This window comes from Dendrobates tinctorius, unplaced genomic scaffold (assembly GCF_039654945.1).
Source record: "Dendrobates tinctorius isolate UK_male_01 unplaced genomic scaffold, ASM3965494v1 ptg000032l, whole genome shotgun sequence".
Lineage (NCBI taxonomy): Eukaryota > Metazoa > Chordata > Amphibia > Anura > Dendrobatidae > Dendrobates > Dendrobates tinctorius.
The window spans coordinates 15,851,642-15,873,848 of record NW_027361700.1 but is presented as its reverse complement, the minus strand read 5'-3'; the positions used below and the strand labels follow the sequence as shown (position 1 = coordinate 15,873,848).

Sequence of the window (22,207 nt, the reverse complement as noted above, 5' to 3'; positions counted from 1 at the left end):
TTTTAAAGACAGTCACCTAAAAAAATATTTTATTTGTAGGGGGCTCACTCTATCAGCAAGAAGGTTAGAAAAGTGTCTGACTCATAACATTAAGTATGTAACACTAGAATTTTCCAGCACAGGCTGCAGCAGTTAACTGGCTTTAACATTCCTCTATAAATTCTGTCTGACACAACGCCCATGTGATAGCAGTTGTCTTTCATGAAACAACTACTTTAAATGGAAATTTCCACTTTAAAAAAAAAAAAAGTAGACCCCCAAACGATTTTGGCAATATAACCTAAAGACAGATAGTATTCGCCCAATTACTCTAGCTTCCTGCTGCTGTTCTAGTCTCTGTTTTGCTATAGCAGATACATCACCGCTGCAGCCAATCACTGTGATGAACAGCTCCATCAATGTACACAGCATAAGCAGCTGAGCTCAGTGGTTGGCTGCAGCTGTGATCTCACCACTGCAGTCAGATAACAAAAACTGCAGAAGCAACAGTGAGCTGAGTTGGAACTGGGGTGGGGGAGGGTGAGTACTATCCATCCTTGTTATTATACATTACAGGAATTGTCTGAGGTCGACTTTCCCAAAAATGGAAAAATCCTTTTCAGTAAACTACACTGAGGGTCTTTACCTGTGCAGGAGACATTAATTGGTCGTTCCAAAATTTCCTGAGGCATTACAATTCCAGCAGCTTTAGCTTTCTTCATCATCTCATCTACAGAAAGCTTATTTGACAAATATGGGGGCTTATACATTCTCTTCTTGGTCCTTAAAGGTATAATGGTAAGAGGTGAAATCAATCGGGAAGGACTGAGCATGGCAGCAAATCCCTACAAGATAAAAAGGAGGACACTGGAGTTAAGTTAGCAAATTGTCCAATCTAGATACTCTATAAAAGAGAATAAAAATGAAATTATGAAGTGACCCCTTCCTTATAATGAAATAAGCATCTGGGTCTGAGGATTGCTGTGGGATCGACTCCTTCTGGCCTCACATTGTGGATGTTGATGGGTAATTGTAATATAATATGGAGGTTATTTGAATGCGTGATCGCCCATCTACGGCGAGGGTCTGACAGAGCAAGGGCCTTTATTGGTTTATAAACCAGAGTCCCATATAGGGGGCTCCCCTGAGTGTGGCCCTTACAGACCTGACAGTGAAGAGATCAATGATGGCCAGTCGACACAATCCTCCACCAGCCCGAGGAAGCGTTACATGCCCTGGTACATTGCTACACTGCAGTGGCCATCTCCAACCTCCACTCTGCTACTACCCCCAGCCTGTCAGGGAATACTAGCAGCCATACTCCTCTGATAGAACTACAAGGTCCAGCAGTACTCTCGATGTCCAGGCGTTCGGAGTCCTAAAGTTCCATGACAGAAGGATAAGCCTGGGACTCTTATGTGACAATGGCCAGGACACGGTCACTTCCCCCAGCAGCCATGTTCCTGTAACAACTCCCCGAACGGAACACTTTGTAAATGTGACCTCTGGGACGGAACTTACAGCTTCTCCCAGCGCCCTAACAACCCGCATGGAGGCCGCCATGTTGTGCTCGCACGGAACGCTGGGAAGCTGCACGGTCACATGACCAGAGCTGTCACTGCGAGCCGCAGTGTGGGGCGGGGCTTAAAGCCAACCAATAGCGACAGAGCTGGAGAGTGAGTGGCAGCTTCCATGTAAGATTATATAGATAGATGGGATAGAGATAGATAGATAGATAGATAGATAGATAGATAGGTCCGCACCCCTTTTGGACCGAAACATAGCCGGATGGGCTAATAAACATCACTTTAACTGAAGTCTTTATGGTGTGCTGCTTTCATCTCTGATTGACTAGAAAAGATAGATAGATAGATATTAGATAGTAAGCTTAAAAGTAAAACAGTTAACAGAGATGTAGATAATATCTATATACAGTAATAGGTGAACAGAATAGATAGAGAGATAATAGATAGATATGGGATATATAGTTGTGGCCAAAAGTATTGACACCCCTGCAATTCTGTCAGATAATATTCAGTTTCTTCCTGAATATGATTGCAAACACAAATTCTTTGGTATTATTATCTTCATTTAATTTGTCTTAAATGAAAAAACACAAAAGAGAATGAAGCAAAAAGCAAAACATTGATCATTTCACACAAAACTCCAAAAATGGGCCAGACAAAAGTATTGGCACCCTCAGCCTAATACTTGGTTACACAACCTTTAGCCAAAATAACTGTGACCAACCGCTTCCGGTAACCATCAATGAGTTTCTTACAATGCTCTGCTGGAATTTTAGACCATTCTTCTTTGGCAATCTACTCCAGGTCCCTGATATTTGAAGGGTGCCTTCTCCAAACTGCCATTTTTAGATCTCTCCACAGGTGTTCTATGGGATTCAGGTCTGGACTCATTGCTGGCCACCTTAGAAGTCTCCAGTGCTTTCTCTCAAACCATTTTCTAGTGCTTTTTGAAGTGTGTTTTGGGTCATTGTCCTGCTGGAAGACCCATGACCTCTGAGGGAGACCCAGCTTTCTCACACTGGGCCCTACATTATGCTGCAAAATTTGTTGGTAGTCTTCAGACTTCATAATGCCATGCACACGGTCAAGCAGTCCAGTGCCAGAGGCAGCAAAGCAACCCCAAAACATCAGGGAACCTCCGCCATGTGTGACTGTAGGGACCGTGTTTTTTTTCTTTGAATGCCTCTTTTTTTCTCCTGTAAACTCTATGTTGATGCCTTTGCCCAAAAAGCTCTTCTTTTGTCTCATCTGACCAGAGAACATTCTTCCAAAACGTTTTAGGCTTTTTCAGGTAATTTTTGGCAAACCCCAGCCTGGCTTTTTATATCTCGGGGTAAGAAGTGGGGTCTTCCTGGGTCTCCTACCATACAGTCCCTTTTCATTCAGACGCCGACGGATAGTACGGGTTGACACTGTTGTACCCTCGGACTGCAGGGCAGCTTGAACTTGTTTGGATGTTAGCCGAGGTTCTTTATCCAACATCTGTACAATCTTGCGTTGAAATCTCTTGTCAATTTTTCTTTTCGGTCCACATCTAGGGAGGTTAGCCACAGTGCCATGGGCTTTAAACTTCTTGATGACACTGCGCACGGTAGACACAGGAACATTTAGGTCTTTGGAGATGGACTTGTAGCCTTGAGATTGCTCATGCTTCCTCACAATTTGGTTTCTCAAGTCCTCAGACAGTTCTTTGGTCTTCTTTCTTTTCTCCATGCTCAATGTGGTACACACAAGGACACAGGACAGAGGTTGAGTCAACTTTAATCCATGTCAACTGGCTGCAAGTGTGATTTAGTTATTGCCAACACCTGTTAGGTGCCACAGGTAAGTTACAGGTGCTGTTAATTACACAAATTAGAGAAGCATCACATGATTTTTCAAACAGTGCCAATACTTTTGTCCACCCTCTTTTATGTTTGGTGTGGAATTATATCCAATTTGGCTTTAGGACAATTCTTTTTGTGTTTTTTCATTTAAGACAAATTAAATGAAGATAATACCAAAGAATTTGTGTTTGCAATCATTTTCAGGAAGAAACTGAGTATTATCTGACAGAATTGCAGGGGTGTCAATACTTTTGGCTACAACTGTATAGATAAATATGGGATAGATAGATATGGGATAGTAAGATTAAAAGTAAAACAGTTAACAGAGATGTAGATATTATCTATATAATAGGTGAACAAGATAGATAGATAGATAGATACATAGATACATAGATAGATAGATAGATAGATAGATAGATAGATAGATAGATAGATAGATAGATAGATATGGGATAGATGATAGATATGGGATAGATAGATAGATAGATAGATAGATAGATAGATATGAGGTAGATAGATAGATAGATAGATATGAGGTAGATAGCTAGATAGATAGATATGGGATATATAGATATGGGATAGATAGATATGGGATGGATAGATATGGGATGGATAGATAGATAGATAGATAGATAGATAGATAGATAGATAGATAGATAGATAGATATGGGATAGATAGATAGATATGAGAAAGAAAGATATCAGAGAGTAAGCTTAAAAGTAAAACAGTTAACAGAGATGTAGATATCTATATAATAGGTGAACAGAATAGATAGAGAGATAATAGATAGATAGATATGGGATATATATATATATAGTTAGAGAGAGATAGATATGGGATAGATAGATAGATAGATAGATAGATAATAGATATCAGATAGTAAGCTTAAAAGTAAAACAGTTAACAGAGATGTAGATAATATCTATATAATAGGTGAACAGAATAGATAGATAATAGATAGATAGATAGATATGGGATATACTCGTACAGTTGTGGCCAAAAGTATTGACACCCCTGCAATTCTGTCAGATAATACTCAGTTTCTTCCTGAAAATGATTGCAAACACAAATTCTTTGGTATTATCTTCATTTAATTTGTCTTAAATGAAAAAACACAAAAGAGAATGAAGCAAAAAGCAAAACATTGATCATTTCACACAAAACTCCAAAAATGGGCCAGACAAAAGTATTGGCACCCTCAGCCTAATATTTGGTTACACAACCTTTAGCCAAAATAACTGCGACCAACGGCTTCCGGTAACCATCAATGAATTTCTTACAATGCTCTGCTGGAATTTTAGACCATTCTTCTTTGGCAAACTGCTCCAGGTCCCTAATATTTGAAGGGTGCCTTCTCCAAACTGCCATTTTTAGATCTCTCCACAGGTGTTCTATGGGATTCAGGTCTGGACTCATTGCTGGCCACCTTAGAAGTCTCCAGTGCTTTCTCTCAAACCATTTTCTAGTGCTTTTTGAAGTGTGTTTTGGGTCATTGTCCTGCTGGAAGACCCATGACCTCTGAGGGAGACCCAGCTTTCTCACACTGGGCCCTACATTATGCTGCAAAATTTGTTGGTAGTCTTCAGACTTCATAATGCCATGCACACGGTCAAGCAGTCCAGTGCCAGAGGCAGCAAAGCAACCCCAAAACATCAGGGAACCTCCGCCATGTTTGACTGTAGGGACCGTGTTTTTTTTCTTTGAATGCCTCTTTTTTTCTCCTGTAAACTCTATGTTGATGCCTTTGCCCAAAAAGCTCTTCTTTTGTCTCATCTGACCAGAGAACATTCTTCCAAAACGTTTTAGGCTTTTTCAGGTAATTTTTGGCAAACCCCAGCCTGGCTTTTTTATATCTCGGGGTAAGAAGTGGGGTCTTCCTGGGTCTCCTACCATACAGTCCCTTTTCATTCAGACGCCGACGGATAGTACGGGTTGACACTGTTGTACCCTCGGACTGCAGGGCAGCTTGAACTTGTTTGGATGTTAGTCGAGGTTCTTTATCCAACATCTGTACAATCTTGCGTTGAAATCTCTTGTCAATTTTTCTTTTCCGTCCACATCTAGGGAGGTTAGCCACAGTGCCATGGGCTTTAAACTTCTTGATGACACTGCGCACGGTAGACACAGGAACATTCAGGTCTTTGGAGATGGACTTGTAGCCTTGAGATTGCTCATGCTTCCTCACAATTTGGTTTCTCAAGTCCTCAGACAGTTCTTTGGTCTTCTTTCTTTTCTCCATGCTCAATGTGGTACACACAAGGACACAGGACAGAGGTTGAGTCAACTTTAATCCATGTCAACTGGCTGCAAGTGTGATTTAGTTATTGCCAACACCTGTTAGGTGCCACAGGTAAGTTACAGGTGCTGTTAATTACACAAATTAGAGAAGCATCACATGATTTTTCGAACAGTGCCAATACTTTTGTCCACCCTCTTTTATGTTTGGTGTGGAATTATATCCAATTTGGCTTTAGGACAATTCTTTTTGTGTTTTTTTCATTTAAGACAAATTAAATGAAGATAATACCAAAGAATTTGTGTTTGCAATCATTTTCAGGAAGAAACTGAGTATTATCTGACAGAATTGCAGGGGTGTCAATACTTTTGGCCACAACTGTATAGATAGATATGAGATAGTAAGATTAAAAGTAAAACAGTTAACAGAGATGTAGATATTATCTATATAATAGGTGAACAAGATAGATAGATACATAGATAGATAGATAGATAGATATGGGATAGATGATAGATATGGGATAGATAATAGATATGGGATAGATAGATAGATATGAGGTAGATAGATAGATAGATAGATAGATATGGGATAGATAGATAGATAGATAGATATGGGATATATAGCTAGATAGATAGATATGGGATATATAGATATGGGATAGATAGATAGATAGATAGATATGGGATGGATAGATAGATAGATAGATATGGGATGGATAGATAGATATGGGATATATAGATAGATAGATATGAGATAGAAAGATATCAGAGAGTAAGCTTAAAAGTAAAACAGTTAACTGAGATGTAGATATTATCTATATAATAGGTGAACAGGATAGATAGATAGATAGATAGATAGATAGATAGATAGATAGATAGATATGGGATGGATAGATAGATAGAAAGATAAGGGATAGATAAATAGAAAAAACAGACAGCAGCACAAACTTGAGCAGATTTTGGGTGCAATACTTCCTGAGTAATACGGTTGTCCAACGCAAAATATAAATGGAAAAAAGACCGTGCTGTGAGGTCGAAACGTTGCACCACTTGGTGCTGGATTAAAGTCCACAATTTTTCCTTGAACTGGAGTGCTGCCTGATTTCTTTCCATTTAGATAGATAGATGATAGATATGGGATAGATGATAGATATGGGATAGATAGATTATAGATAGATAGATAATAGAGATGAGAGAAATAGATAGATATGAGATAGTAAGCTTAAAAGTAAAAGAGTTAACAGAGATGTAGATAATATCTAACAGGTAAGGCGGGAGTAAACTAGGCGCTACAAAAGTTTAGAGATGAAGGGGAGATTGGAGACTGGTCTGTAGTTGTTTGTGCAGAATGGGTCGAGAGCGGGTTTCTTTAGTAATGGAGTAACAATGGCATGTTTGAAGGAGGATGAGAAAATGCCCAAGGAGAGGGAGAGATTAAAGATTGCAGTTAGGTGAGTTGTGATGACTGGAGAGAGAGACTGGAGGAGATGTGAGGGAATGGGGTCGGTAGTGCATGTGGTCGGACGAGAGGAAGAGAGGAGTCTGGAGACATCGTCTTTTGTGATGGGATCAAATGTGGAAAGTGAGCCAGGGGAGATGCAGGAAGGGATGGGAGTCACTGCACTTGGTGGTTGGGAGCAGATTTCCTGACGGATATTATCTATTTTTTCTGTAAAGTGGGAGGCCAGGTCATCAGCACAAATGTCTGTGATAGGGGCTTGTGCTTTCGGCCTGAGGAGGGAGTGAAAGGTGTCAAAAAGTTTCTTGGGGTTGTTGGCTAGTGAGGAGCGTTATAGGTTCTTAACATAAATTTGAAGTGGATGAAATCTTCTGGTGTGCGGGTCTTTCTCCATAGGCGTTCAGCACTCCTAGAGCATCGCTGGAGAAGTTGAGTTTGCAATGTGAGCCAGGGCTGTTTTACTCTGTGGTTGGAGGTTCTGAGGGTGAGGGGGAGCTACTTGGTCAAGGGTTCTTCTAAAAGTGTCGTTGTAGTGATGAACAGCCAGATCAGGACAGGAAAAAAGGAGATTGGGGACAGTGATAAGTGTAGGGAGTCTGAAAGTGTCTGAGGGTTAATGGCTTGTAGATTTCTGACTGTGTGGTAGGTAGGAGTGAGCTGGGGTGGGCGAGGATTTGTGAGCATGAAGGAGAGAATGTTGTGGTCAGAAAGTGGAAGCGGTGGGTTATTTAGGTGGGAGATTAAACAGAGTCGGACAAAGACCAGATCAAGGGTGTTACCGTCCTTTTGTGTCTCAGAGGTTAAAAGCTGCGAGAGGCCTAGAGAGGTGGTTAGTGATAGAAGCTGGGATGCAGATGTGGAAGTAGGGCTGTTAGTGGGGATGTTGAAGTCTCCCAGGATAAGGGTTGGGAGTTCTGAAGACATGAAGTGCGGTAGCCAGGCCGAGAAATGGTCAAGGAAGCGGGTGGGTGAGCCTGGGGGCCGGTATATGACCGCTACTCTAAGGGAGAGGGGACGGAAGAGCCTGATGGTGTGGACCTCAAAAGAAGGGAATATGAGTGATGGAACTGGGGGGATGACCTGGAAAGTGCATTGTGGGGAAAGGAGTATGCCGACTCCACCACCATGCCTGTTTGTGAGTCTCGTGGAATGAGAGAATTGTAAGCCACCATAGGAAATGGCAGCAGGCGAGACAGTATCAGAATCCTGAATCCAGGTTTCAATGAGGGCCAACAGATTAAGAGAGTTGTTCAGAAAGTAGTTGTGCAGGAAAGGAAGCTTGTTACAAACAGACCGTGGATTCCAGAGGGCACAATTAAAAGATGGAGATGAGAGAGTGCAAGTAATATTAATAAGATTATTATGGTTTCGATATGAGGTAGGGTAAGGGTTGAGGTTTCTCAGGAAGGTGAGGAGTGCATGGGAGCTGTACATGGGAGAAGGAAGCATAGAAGGGTTGATGTGTATGAGTCGTGATGCAGGGGGGATGGGGTGGTGAATGTGGATGGCAAGGGTGCACAGGAGGATAGAAATAAAGCACATGGTTAAAGGGGAAAGCAAAGAGTGGGTTACTTGATTCCTGCCCTGATTAGCTGCCATGGATAAATGCTGTTTTCTTGATGCTTAGCTTCTGTGATGCTTTGCTTATGGGATGCTTGCGTGCTGCACCCCACACTGCGTCTGCACCCCACACTGCGTGCTTCCCCTTAGGAACTATTACATATATAGGCCACACTACAGGGTCAGGAGAGAGGGATTGTGGGAGCTGGTTTGGGATAATTTGGCAGCTGGGGCCAGCACACCAGGGGGTGGTTAGATGATCAAAGGCACTAGACCAGGCTGCATCGATATGCTATAGCACCTTCCACCTGATAAGATCTAGAGAGGCCCCAGTCACGGATAAAAAGCAGTAAGTATTACATACAGTGCAACAAATTAATTATACCAAAGCTTTAGCAGGCACATTAAAATTTGTTGCAAAATGGGAAAGCCGCAGAAGACAGACGTCACCGCTAGTTACTGAGCATGTGCCTGCTGCTCCCATTCATTCTACTGTGTTAGCAGTGCTCCTCATGTAAAATTATTACCCCCTGAGATGGATTTACGCCGTGGGACGTGACTGAGCGCCGGACAGGTAATGTACCGTATATTGTTGCTTTTTTATTTTCACCTTTTTTGGTATCGCAATGGAATTACCAGTGTAATAAAGATTTTAAAACTGTGTGTAGTATATTCTTTCATTAAAATATTTTGTTCTTATTGTGTGTGTTTATTTAACCCTTTAATTACTGTAGGATTAGTAATGGATGTGTCTTATTGACACCTCTCCATTACTAATCCTGGCTTAATGTCACCTTACAATAGAAAGGTGGCATTAACCCCTTATTACCCCCACTTGCCACCACTACAGGGCAAGTGGGAAGAACCGGGCAAAGCTCCAGAATAGGCGCATCTAATTGATGCGCCTTTTCTGAGCAGCTGGGGGCTGCTGTTTTTAGGCTGTAGGGGGCCAAGATCAATGACCCCCTACCAGTGTGAGAAAATCAGCCCTCAGCTGTCAGCTTTAGTCAGGTTGGTTGTCAAAAATAGGGGGGACTCCGCCGTTTTTTTTAAATTCTTAAAATAATTTTAAAAAACTGCGTGGGGACCCCTCTCTTCTTGAGAACCAACCTTGATGAAGCTGACAGCTGAGGGCTACAGCCCCCAGCTGTAAGTTTCGTCTGTTTGGTTCACAAACTGAGGGGGACCCTACGTCGGGTTTTCATTCATTCTGCTCTCCTGCTCGCTGTTGCCGGCAGAACAAGAGAGAAGAATCACAGCGACGTTCAGCACCAGCCGCCGGGAACAGCACTTACTGTAGCGCTTTTTCCCAGCGGCCGACCGTGTGGTCCTGATGCAGCACACGTGCGGCACACAGTTGCCACATGTGTGCCACACGGAGGTACCACGTATCCACACGGACATGGATAGCTCCGCTACCGGTTTTTCCGGTACAGGAATTATCTGGACGTGTGAGATCGGCCTAAGACAAGGTGGGTGAGGGATTGGTGTAGGGCCCCTTTGCTGGGATCCCTGATACCACATGCAACACCTCTACCTGCTTTCATGCTGAGCCACACTCAGGTGGCTCAAATATCTGTTTTGTAGACAACCATTGTCAGAAAATTTTAAGGATAGTAACATGGATAGTTGAGTTCAAGGAAGTGGAGGCCTGACAATGTCGGAGGTCTACTGCTGCAGGCAACACGCATGAAGGAGACACAGCCAGGAGTGTTCACATTTCCAAAAATTATTGGCAGACACCACCAAAGTGGCATCAATTTCACCACCAATATTGTGTCCAGTTTTGGGCACCACATTTTAAAAAAGACATCAACAAACTGGAGCAAGTTCAGAAAAGAGCAACCAGAATGGTGACCGGTCTGCAAACTCTGTCTTATGAGGAAAGGTTGCAGGATTTGGGATTGTTTAGTTTGCAAAAGAGAAGACTGAGAGGAGACTTAATAGCTGTCTACAAATATCTAAAGGGCTGTCACATTGTAGAAGGATCAACTTTATTCTCATTTGCACAAGGAAAGACTAGAAGCAATGGGATGAAACTGAATGGGAGGAGACACAGATTACATATTAGAAAAAACTTTTTGACAGTTAGAGTGATCAATGAGTGGAACAAGCTGCCACGAGAAGTGGTGAGTTCTCCTTCAATGGAAGTCTTCAAACACAGGCTGGACAGACATCTGACTGGGATGATTTAGCGAATCCTGCTTTGAGCAGGGGTTGGACTAGATGGCCCAGGAGGTCCCTTCCAACTCTACGATTCTATGATTCTATGATCTTGAACAGTTTCCACACTTGAAGAAACCTATCAGTTTTCTGTCCAGCCATGTTCCATTTTTTGGGGTTTCTGGTAGAGGCTATGTACCAACCTATCCCCAATAGATCTGCCCCTCCTATATATGATACTTGGGTTTTGTGGTTAGGGTTGGGGCTAAAGTTAGGGTTAGCGTTGGGGCTATAGTTAGGGTTGGGGCTAAAGTTAGAGTTAGGGCTGATGTTAAGGTTAGGGTTGGGGCTAAAGTTATGATTATGGTTACGGTTGGGATTAGGGTTAGGTGTTATGAATGAGTCACCGAAGGAGGAAAAAACAAAAATACAAGCTAAGTCCAGAAAACCGGAGAGGTTGGTAGCTATCGGATTGCAGACCCCTGATCCTATTCACACAACTAACAGTAGCCATGGGGGGTTCCTACGGTGCCCTAGACCCCTTGTTCACAGCCGGAGAACTAAATAAGCCTAAAGAAAGAAAGGGGAAATCTAAACTGCCCCAGAGCAGACCCCAAAGCAATAGACAGCCCCCAACATGTATTGTCGGTGAAAAGCAGATGAAAACACAAACACAGACAGAAAGACAGGTTGAGCAAACGATGGGGCCCAACTAACTAAATAGGAAAGGACAGAAAAGATGCTGGCTGCAATCCACAAAAATTCTGCCAAAAATAATGTCCAACACGTCTGATAGAAAAAGGCCCTGAAGTCACTAGACTTCAAAATCACTATATCAGCACTCAGGTATATTCTGAAGACTGAGCAAAAGATCAACTTGACCAGAGACAAAAATGGAGCTCAGCCTGTACCAACAAGGGCAGGCAGAACACAAACACTAAGTATACAGACACAATCTCATGGAAAAATAAGAGAGCAAAAACTTAGCTTTCAGAAGGCAGGTACTGAACTGGTTTGCAAGAGCTCAGAGCAGAAAGGATCACCAGCAACCCTGCAGGGTATCAGCTGCCTTATATCCACTCAGTGATTCCGAGTGTCCAATCACGCTCCGCCTGTTCAGATGACAGGTTTTTCCCATCCCAATCAATTTCACTACCTCTCTTCACCAGCAGAGGGAGTTCATCAGACATCAACGGTGAAGGGGAAAATGAACTCACAACAGTTAGGGTTGGGATTAGGGTTAGGGTGGGGATTAGGGTTAGGGGTGTTTTAGGTTAGATTTGTGGTTAGGGTCATGGTTAGGGGTGGGATTAAGGTTAGGTGTTGTGAGTTCATTTTCTGGTCTACCAGTTGTGAGTTCTCCTTCCAGGCTCCCTCTGGTGGTAACAGGAGGTAGTGAGGCTGATTTAATCAGTAGAGATCTGCCACCTGATAATGAGGATGACGATTGGACCTCAGCAATCTCAGATTGGATTTAAGACAGCCGACGCCCTACTCTGGTGCTGGTGATTCCTTCTGCTTGTCAGGTCTTGGTTCTCAGCTCTGTTCCAGTCAGCTCAAACTAAGTTTCTCTGCTAATGTTCATACTTGATTTTGTTGTTCTATTCAGTTTTTTGTGTGGTCAACCAGCCCCGGCTGGGGCTGTGCTGAATTTCCACTCTTATTTATCTGTATTTGCCAATTTGCTTTTTGTCCCTTATTAGATTGGCCTCTTTTTGCTCTGTCTCAGAATATTTCAGAGTGCTGATATAGTGGGAGAAGTCTAGTGACTTCAGGGTTAATTTTGTTATCAGAAGTGTTGGACATTATTTTGTAGGGTTTTGGGCAGATTGCAGACAGTGTCTTTCCTTTCCTCTCCTTTCTAGTTAGTGTGAGCCCCATCGTTTGCTCAGCCTATTTTCCTGCCTGTGTTTGTGTTTTCATCTTGTTTCACCGTCAATACATGTGTGGGGGCTGTCTATTCCTTTGGGGTCTGCTCTGGGGAAGTTAGTTTTCCCCTTTTCTTGCTTTAGGCTTATTTAGTCCTCCGGTCGTGACGAGGCGTCTAGGTTCATCGTAGGTACTCTCCACGGCTGCTGCTAGTTGTGTGGTTAGGATCAGGGATCTGCAATCTGCATAGTTACCAACCTCTCTGTTTTTTCTGGGCTTAGCATGTTTAGGTTTTTTTCCTCCTCGGTGACCCATTCATAACAGAATCACCAGCCATACTGCAGATTATAGGGTACTCAAAAGCAGGAAAAAGTTGTTAAAAAAAAAAAGTGTCAGAATTTTTTTTTATATATATTTTTTCCTCTTTTTCTCTGGCGCCGTAGGAGGATTTTTTTTTTTCCTAATGGAGATTAAGCAATTGTCTGATCGTGTGGAGCAACTTGCTGCTGAAGTGCAAGGAAATTCCACCTACCTCATTCAGTCACATGCTGCTGAACCTAAGATCCCTACTCCTGATGTGTTCTCTGGGGATCGGTCTAAATTTCTGAATTTTAAGAATAATTGTAAATTATTTCTTGCCTTGAAGCCTAACTCATCGGGGAGCTCTGCGCAGCAGATTAAAATTGTCATCTCGTTGCTGCGCGGCAATCCCCAGGATTGGGCTTTTTCTCTGACACCTGAAAATCCTATTCTGACTAATGTGGATGCATTTTTTCAAGCCTTGGGGTTGTTGTATGATGAACCTAATGCTGTTGATCAAGCTGAGAGAACCCTGTTGGCATTAAAGCAGGGTCAGGATTCTGCAGAGTTATACTGTCAAAAATTCTGAAAGTGGGCGGTCCTTACTACATGGAATGATAGTGCATTGGCAGCTCTCTTTCGGAAAGGTTTATCAGAGACCGTAAAAGATGTTATGGTGGGATTTCCTGTTCCCTCTGGTCTGGATGGCTCTATGTCATTAGCCATTCAAGTTGATCGGCGTTTACGTGAATGTAAAACTACACGGGAGGCACTGCCACCTTTTGAACAAACGTCTGAACCTATGCAATGTGATGGGGTTTTGTCTAGGGCACAACGTCAGGAGTTTAGAAGGCGTAATAAGCTGTGTTTTTTCTGTGGAGATGTCTCTAATACTATTTCTGTCTGCCCTAAACGAGAGAAACGTTTTGCACACACATTTGCTGTGGGCATTGTACAACCTAAGTTACTTTTGGCAATTACTCTGATCTGCTCCTTGTTCATGTTTTCCACTAAGGCTTTTGTGGATTCAGGAGCAGAGTTGAATCTGATGGATTTGGACTTTGCTAAACATTGTGGTTTTTCCATGACGCCTCTGCGGATGCCTATTCCTTTGAGGGGTATTGATGCCACTCCTTTGGCGGAGAATGAACCTCAGTTTTGGACCCAGGTGATAATGCGAGTTACCCCAGACCACCAAGAAAATTGTAAGTTTTTGGTGCTGCATAATTTGCATGATACTATTGTTCTGGGTTTTCCCTGGTTGCAGACTCATAATCCAGTTTTGGATTGGAAATCTGGGTCTGTGGTGAGTTGGGGTTGTCAGTGTGTTCTTAGGATCACTCCTGTTTTCTCCACCTCTCCTCAGTCTCATGATGTTCCTGATTATCTGGCTGAATTCTCTGATGTATTTAGTGAGAGTAAGTCTGCGTCTTTGCCCCCTCATAGGAGTTATGACTGTGCAATTGAGTTGATGCCTGGGTGTAAATTTCCCAAGGGTCGGCTTTTTAACTTATCTGTACCCGAACATGATGCTATGCGATCCTATATTAAGGAGTCGTTGGAGAAGGGTCATATTAGACCATCCTCGTCACCTTTTGGTGCTGGGTTTTTTTTTGTGGCCAAGAAAGATGGGTCATTAAGACCGTGTATTGATTATCGTTCCCTTAACAAGATGACGGTTAAATATCAGTACCCATTACCTCTGATGTCTGATTTATTCTCCAGAGTTAAGAGTGCCTGCTGGTTTACTAAGCTTGACCTCAGGGGGGCGTATAATCTTATTCGCATCAAGCACGGGGATGAATGGAAGACGGCGTTTAATACTTCGGAGGGACATTTTGAGTACCTGTTGATGCCTTTTGGGCTCACTAATGCCCCTTCTGTCTTCCAGTCTTTTATGAATGATATTTTCCGTGACTTTGTGGATAAGCTTTTGATCATCTATATGGATGATATTTTGATCTTTTCTAGTGATTGGGATTCTCTTGTGGAACATGTCCGGACTGTGTTCCGGATTTTGAGGGAGAATTCCCTGTTTGTTAAGGGATCGAAATGCCTCTTTGGTGTACAGAGGATTTCATTTTTGGGATTTATCTTGTCTCCATTGACTATTGAAATGGACCCGGCCAAGGTACAGGCCATTTATGATTGGGTTCAGCCTACTTCTTTGAAGGCCCGCCAGAAGTTTTTGGGTTTTGCTAATTTCTATCGTAAATTTATAGGTAATTTTTCTGGTATTGTCAAACCACTGACTGATCTGACCAAGAAGGGCACCGATGTGCTGAATTGGTCTCCTGAGGCTGTCTCAGCATTTCAGGAGCTTAAGCGGAGATTTACTTCAGCTCCGGTTTTACGGCAACCTGATGTCTCACTTCCATTTCAGGTGGAGGTAGATGCTTCTGATATTGGTGCAGGAGCTGTTTTGTCCCAAAAGGACCCTGTGACTTCTAAGATGAATCCCTGTGCCTTCTTTTCTCGAAAGTTCTCCCCATCTGAACGCAACTATGACGTGGGGAATCGGGAATTGTTGGCCAAGAAGTGGGCATTTGAGGAGTGGAGACATTAGTTGGAGGGCGCTAGACATCAAGTTGTGGTCCTCACCGATCTCAAGAATTTGATTTATCTGGAGTCGGCCAAACGCTTGAATCTTAGACAGGCTAGATGGGCCTTGTTTTTCACGCGTTTTAATTTTGTGATCTCTTTTCTTCCGGGCACTAAGAATGTTAAGGCAGACGCCCTTCCTAGGAGTTTCTTTGCCGATTCTCTTAATGTGACCGAGCCTACTACCATCCTAGGTGAGGGGGTAGTTCTTTCTGCCATTTTGCCCGATTTGAGACGCGCCTTGGAGGAATTTCAGGAGGATAAACCTGAGCGCTGCCCTATGGGAATATTGTATGTTCCTGACCAGTGGAGAAAGAGAGTGATGTCTGAAATTCATTGCTCCGCATTGGCTGGTCATCCAGGTATTTTTGGTACCAGAGATTTGGTGAGACGGTCCTTTTGGTGGCCTGCCTTTCTCGTGATGTCAGGAATTTTGTACAGTCCTGTGGGACTTGTTCTCGGTCTAAACCCTGTTCTCGTTCTAGTGGGTTGCTGATGCCCCTGCCGGTGCCCAAGAGGCCATGGACCCATATCTCAATGGATTTTATTTCTGATCTTCCTGTTTCTCAGAGAATGACTGTTATCTGGGTGATTTGTGATAGATTTTCGAAGATGGTCCATCTTGTACCACTCCCAAAGTTGTCATCTTATGCTGAGTTGGTGCCCTTGTTTTACAACAGGTGGTTCGGTTACATGGGATTCCTGAGAACATTGTGTCCGACAGAGGAGTTCAGTTTGTTTCCAGATTCTGGAAAGCCTTTTGTTCCAGTCTGGGAATTCAGTTATCCTTCTCCTCCGCGTTTCATCCCCAGACCAATGGACAGACTGAGAGAACAAACCAGACCTTGGAGTCTTATTTGAGATGTTTTATATCTGCTGATCAGGATGATTGGGTCTCATTTTTGCCCTTGGCCGAATTCGCGCTGAACAATAGAGCTAGTTCTGCTACTTTGATGTCACCCTTTTTCTGTAATTTTGGGTTTCATCCTCGATTCTCTTCAGGGCAAGTGGAATCTTCGTGCTGCCCAGGTGTGGACACTGTGGTTCAGAGAATGCAGCAGATATGGGACCAAGTGGTGGATAAGTTGTCACTCTCTCAGGAAAAGGCCCAATGATTTTCCAACCGGCATAGGACCATTGGTCCCCGGTTTAAAGTGGGTGATATGTTTTGGTCGTCATCTAAGAATATTCCTATGAAGGTTGCATCTCCAAAATTTAAGCCAAGATTTATTGGACCTTATAAGATTTTGGAGATTCTTAATCCTGTTTCTTTTCGATTGGCTCTTCCAGTTACGTTCAAGATCCATAACGTATTTCACAAATCTCTGTTGAAGAGGTTTGTTGAGCCAGTGGTTCCTATGGCAGCACCTCCTGACCCTGTGTTGGTTAAAGGCAATGTGGAATATGAGGTAGAGAAAATTTTGGATTCTCGTTTGGTTAGACGGAGACTCCAGTATTTGGTCAAATGGAAGGGTTATGGCCAGGAGGATAATTCTTGGGTCTCTGCCTCTGATATTCATGCCAATAGAATGGTTTGTGCTTTTCACCGGGCCCATCCAGATCGGCCTGGTGGCGTGGATGAGGGTTCGGTGACCACTCCTCAAGGGGGGGTACTGTTGTGAGTTCATTTTCTGGTCTACCAGTTGTGAGTTCTCCTTCCAGGCTCCTTCTGGTGGTAGTGAGGCTGATTTAATCAGTAGAGATCTGCCACCTGATAATGAGGATGACGATTGGACCTCAGGAATCTCAGATTGGATTTAAGACAGCCGACGCCCTACTCTGGTGCTGGTGATTCCTTCTGCTTGTCAGGTCTTGGTTCTCAGCTCTGTTCCAGTCAGCTCAAGCTAAGTTTCTCTGCTAATGTTCACACTTGATTTTGTTGTTCTATTCAGTTTTTTGTGTGGTCAGCCAGCCCCGGCTGGGTCTGTGCTGAATTTCCACTCTTATTTATCTGTATTTGCCAAATTGCTTTTTGTCCCTTATTAGATTGGCCTCTTTTTGCTCTATCTCAGAATATTTCAGAGTGCTGATATAGTGGGAGAAGTCTAGAGACTTCAGGGTTAATTTTGCTATCAGAAGTGTTGGACATTATTTTGTAGGGTTTTGGGCAGACTGCAGTCAGTGTCTTTCCTTTCCTCTCCTTTCTAGTTAGTGTGAGCTCCATCATTTGCTCAGCCCATTTTCCTGCCTGTGTTTGTGTTTTCATCTTGTTTCACCGTCAATACATGTGTGGGGGCTGTCTATTCCTTTGGGGTCTGCTCTGGGGCAGTTAGTTTTCCCCTTTTCTTGCTTTAGGCTTATTTAGTCCTCCGGCCGTGATGAGGCGTCTAGGTTCATCGTAGGTACGCTCCATGGCTGCTGCTAGTTGTGTGGTTAGGATCAGGGATCTGCAATCTGCATAGTTACCAACCTTTCTGTTTTTTCTGGGCTTAGCATGTTTAGGTTTTTTCCTCCTCGGTGACCCATTCATATCAGTTAGGGGTGTGTTGGGGTTAGGGATGGAGTGAAAATTGGGGGGGTTTTCACTGTTTAGGCACATCAGGGGCTCTCCAAACGCGACATGGCGTCTGATCGCAATTCCAGCCAATTTTGCATTGAAAAGTCAAACGGCGCTCCTTCCCTTCTGAGCTCTGCCATGCGCCCAAACAGTGGTTTACCCCACATATAGGGTATCAGCATACTCAGGACAAATTGCACAACTTTTGGGGTCCAATTTCTCCTGTTACTCTAGGGAAAATAAAAAATTGGGGGCGAAAAGATCATTTTTGTGCAAAAAATATGAGTTTTTATTTTTACGGCTCTACATTATAATCTTCTGTGAAGCACTTAGGGTTCAAAGTGCTCACCACACATCTAGATAAGTTCTTTAGGGGGTCTACTTTCCAAAATTGTGTCACTTGTGGGGGGTTTCCACTGTTTAGGCACATCAGGGGCTCTCCAAACATGACATGGCGTCCGATCTCAATTCCAGCCAATTTTGCATTGAAAAGTCAAACGGCGCTCCTTCCCTTCAGAGCTCTGCCATGTGCCCAAACAGTGGTTTACCTGCATATATGGGGTATCAGGGAACTCAGGACAAATTGTACAACAACTTTTGGGGTCCAATTTCTCCTGTTACCCTTGGTAAAATAAAACAAATTGGATCTGAAGTAAATTTTTTGTGAAAAAAAAGTTAAATGTTCATTTTTTTAAACATTCCAAAAATTTCCATGAAGCACCTGAAGGGTTAATAAACTTCTTGAATGTGGTTTTGAGCACCTTGAGGGGTGCAGTTTTTAGAATGGTATCACTTTTGGGTATTTTCTATCATATAGACCCCTCAAAGTGACTTCAAATGTGATGTGGTCTCTAAATAAAATGGTTTTGTAAATTTTGTTGTAAAAATGAGAAATCGCTGGTCAACTTGTAATCCTTATAACTTTCCATTTTTTCCACAATTAAACACAAGTCATGTCAATGAAATTTTACCACTATCATGAAGTACAATATATCACGAGAAAACAAGGTCAAAATCACCAGGATCCATGGGAGTGTTCCAGAGTTATTACCTCATAAAGGGACAGTGGTCAGAATTGTAAAAATTGACTTGGTCATTAACATGCAAACCACACTTGGGAGTAAAGGGGTTAATGTCAGGTCCCCTACTGTATGACACTAGGAACAGAAGAATTTATTTGTGGCTCTGGATCAGGCCTCTACAGCTTAATTTCAACCCAACCACATGACAAAGTGTGATGCGGCGGGTTGTCTAACTCAGTGGTCCCCAACCTTTTTTGCACCAGGGACCGGTTTCAAGCAAGACCATTCTTCCGTGGCCCGGCAGGGCGGGGATGGAGGTGTGGCAGGGGCGGGGCTTTGGTCATAAGGGGGCGGGGCTATGGACGCGGTTGTAGTGTAGCAGTGCATACTTATAATTAAATAACATTTATAATGTGACTCAACTCACCATAGGTTTTGAATAAGTGCTCCATCACCCCCTTCTCCCCATCATTGCCTTCACCCCATCACTCCCTTCTCCCCATCATTGCCTTCACCCCATCACTGCTGTCTCCCCATCATTGCCTTCACCCCATCACTGCCATCTCTCCATCATTGCCTTCACCCCATCACTCCCTTCTCCCCATCATTGCCTTCACCCCATCACTCCCTTCTCCCCATCATTGCCTTCACCCCATCACTCCCTTCTCCCCATCATTGCCTTCACCCCATCACTGCAATCTCTCCATCATTGCCTTCACCCCATCACTCCCCTCTCCCCATCATTGCCTTCACCCCATCACCCCCTTCTCCCCATCATTGCCTTCACCCCATCACTCCCTTCTCCCCATCATTGCCTTCACCCCATCACTCCCCTCTCCCCATCATTGCCTTCACCCCATCACTGCCATCTCTCCATCATTGCCTTCACCCCATCACTCCCTTCTCCCCATCATTGCCTTCACCCCATCACTCCCTTCTCCCCATCATTGCCTTCACCCCATCACTCCCCTCTCCCCATCATTGCCTTCACCCCATCACCCCCTTCTCCCCATCATTGCCTTCACCCCATCACTCCCTTCTCCCCATCATTGCCTTCACCCCATCACTCCCCTCTCCCCATCATTGCCTTCACCCCATCACTGCCATCTCCCCATCATTGCCTTCACCCCATCACTCCCTTCTCCCCATCACTCCCCTCTCTCCATCATTGCCTTCACCCCATCACTCCCCTCTCCCCATCATTGCCTTCACCCCATCATTGCCTTCACCCCATCACTCCCCTCTCCCCATCATTGCCTTCTCCCCATCACTCCCTTCTCCCCATCACTCCCCTCATGGCCTTCTCTTCATATCCCCATCTCCTCCAGGGCCAGGCTACACAAACACAGACCAACACACACACACACACACACACACACACACACACATACATGTACACACACAGACAGACATACATACACACACACACATTATACACACACATACACACACACACACACACACACACCACCTCTCACCTGCCCGCCGCCCGCGCTTCCTTCCTCGTTCTGACACAGCAGCGGCCGCGCTCCTCTCTGTGTCAGAGACAGGAAGCGCGGGCGGCGGGCAGGAAGCTGGACGCAGTGGACGGGTCCTTGCAGCTCCGCTCCTGCTATTCCCTCTTGCAGGCAGCGGAGCTGCTTGGATCGCTCCCTGGCCGCCGCTAAGAACTGTTGCGCGCCGCCCCAGCCCCCGCTACGCCACTGACCGCCCCTGGCTCCCCTTGTGTCCGCGGACCGGCAAGGGCACTGCAGCGGCCCGGTGCTGGGCCGCGGACCGGCGGTTGGGGACCCCTGGTCTAACTATTTGCAACTGAAAAACTATAATTCTTTTTAATGTGCCTTAGGTCTGCAGACAGGTTCATCTCACCACCACAAAATGACAACGTGGGATACAGCAGGCTGTTTCACATTTACTTAGTGAAAAAATATTAATAAGAATGCTATACTCATGCATGAAGCACAATAGAAGCTCTGCACAACACACTTGTAGGACATAAAAACAAAAAAACCCTCATAATGCATATAAGTCATGCTGTGCATGTGCACATAAATGCCCAATATAAGGAGTAGGAATGACTCAGGAAGAACTATAAAAGAAGGAGGAATGGAGTCCAACTACATGCAAAATGATTTATTATGTACAAGGACACACAAAGGAGCAGAACAAGATACACAGGTGTAAAAACAGATATATAAGACCAGTGTCATAGATAGCCGGATACAAAAAGAGAACCCAGAGCGACACAATCAATAATTGCAAAAGGTAGATAAATGCAGACAGTGTATGTCACAAAAATAATGTTACCAAAAGGCATATAAGTGCTGTAAAGACTCTCTGGTATTCACTGAAATAGGTTTGCAGGAGATACAACACTCCACAAGTAATGAGATGAATAGAGAGGAGAAATAATCTAATCAAATATTGCACAATTGCCCGGTATGAATATCATAAAAGGTTATAACATACCCATCATATTAGCAAGAGAAGGTGCCGCTCAGGGAAACCCCAATGCGCATTTCGCGGTAAAACCGCTTCCCCAGGGGGCATGGCTTACACTGTGACACATGCCTGGTTAAATACCCATTTCCCAAGGTCATGTGGGTACAATAATCCAATCATAAGGGCGAAAAGTAAAGCCTGCACGGTAGAGAAAAGAACCCACTTCCGCCCTCACCGCCCCAACAGGAAGTGACACCATGAAGGGGACGGCTGGCGCCAAGTCGTCACCACAACAAAGGAGCACGTCAGAGGAGGCGGTGAAGAGGGAAAGGGGGATGATACACTGCAGTGCTCAGCTGGAACCCAAATAACATATCAAGGCTGTACCAGAATAAAAAATGGAGGAGCGCTAAAATACACTACTTGATGTCATTCCAGGATATATATCATAAAGCACAAATGAAATAGACATAATTGCATACCTCATATAATGCTATCGATTACCCAATTCACCATAGGAATACAAAATAAAACAATAGCAATAATGAATTTGCCATAAGGTATACATGACAATTGTGAAGAATAATGAGCAAAGAAGAAAAAGCATTTGGTGATGCACATACTTTTTCAACTAATAATAATAATACAAAATTTGTAAGTAATATTACACATTTTACTGTGCAAAAAATTACATGCGAGAAAGAAAACATATAAAAATACATAAATG

At 43.7% G+C, this 22,207-nt stretch overlaps 1 protein-coding gene across 4 annotated transcripts in view; it reads right to left on the bottom strand.

Moving 5' to 3' along the window:
- The window catches only part of MRPL45 (mitochondrial ribosomal protein L45), a 103,364-nt gene that overhangs the window by 16,163 nt on the left and 64,994 nt on the right, over positions 1-22,207 (bottom strand). Inside the window, exons 1-2 of one of the 4 annotated variants that reach the window (XM_073572481.1) lie at positions 1,501-1,638; positions 626-824 (exon numbers count right to left, since the gene is read on the bottom strand). In XM_073572481.1, coding sequence (XP_073428582.1) covers positions 626-824; positions 1,501-1,542 — 241 coding nt within the window. In that variant the 5' untranslated portion in view covers positions 1,543-1,638. Of the gene's footprint in view, positions 1-625; positions 847-1,300; positions 1,478-1,500; positions 1,639-22,207 lie in introns of those variants that run through there. The other 3 variants (XM_073572483.1, XM_073572482.1, XM_073572480.1) reach the window with 3 other exon arrangements.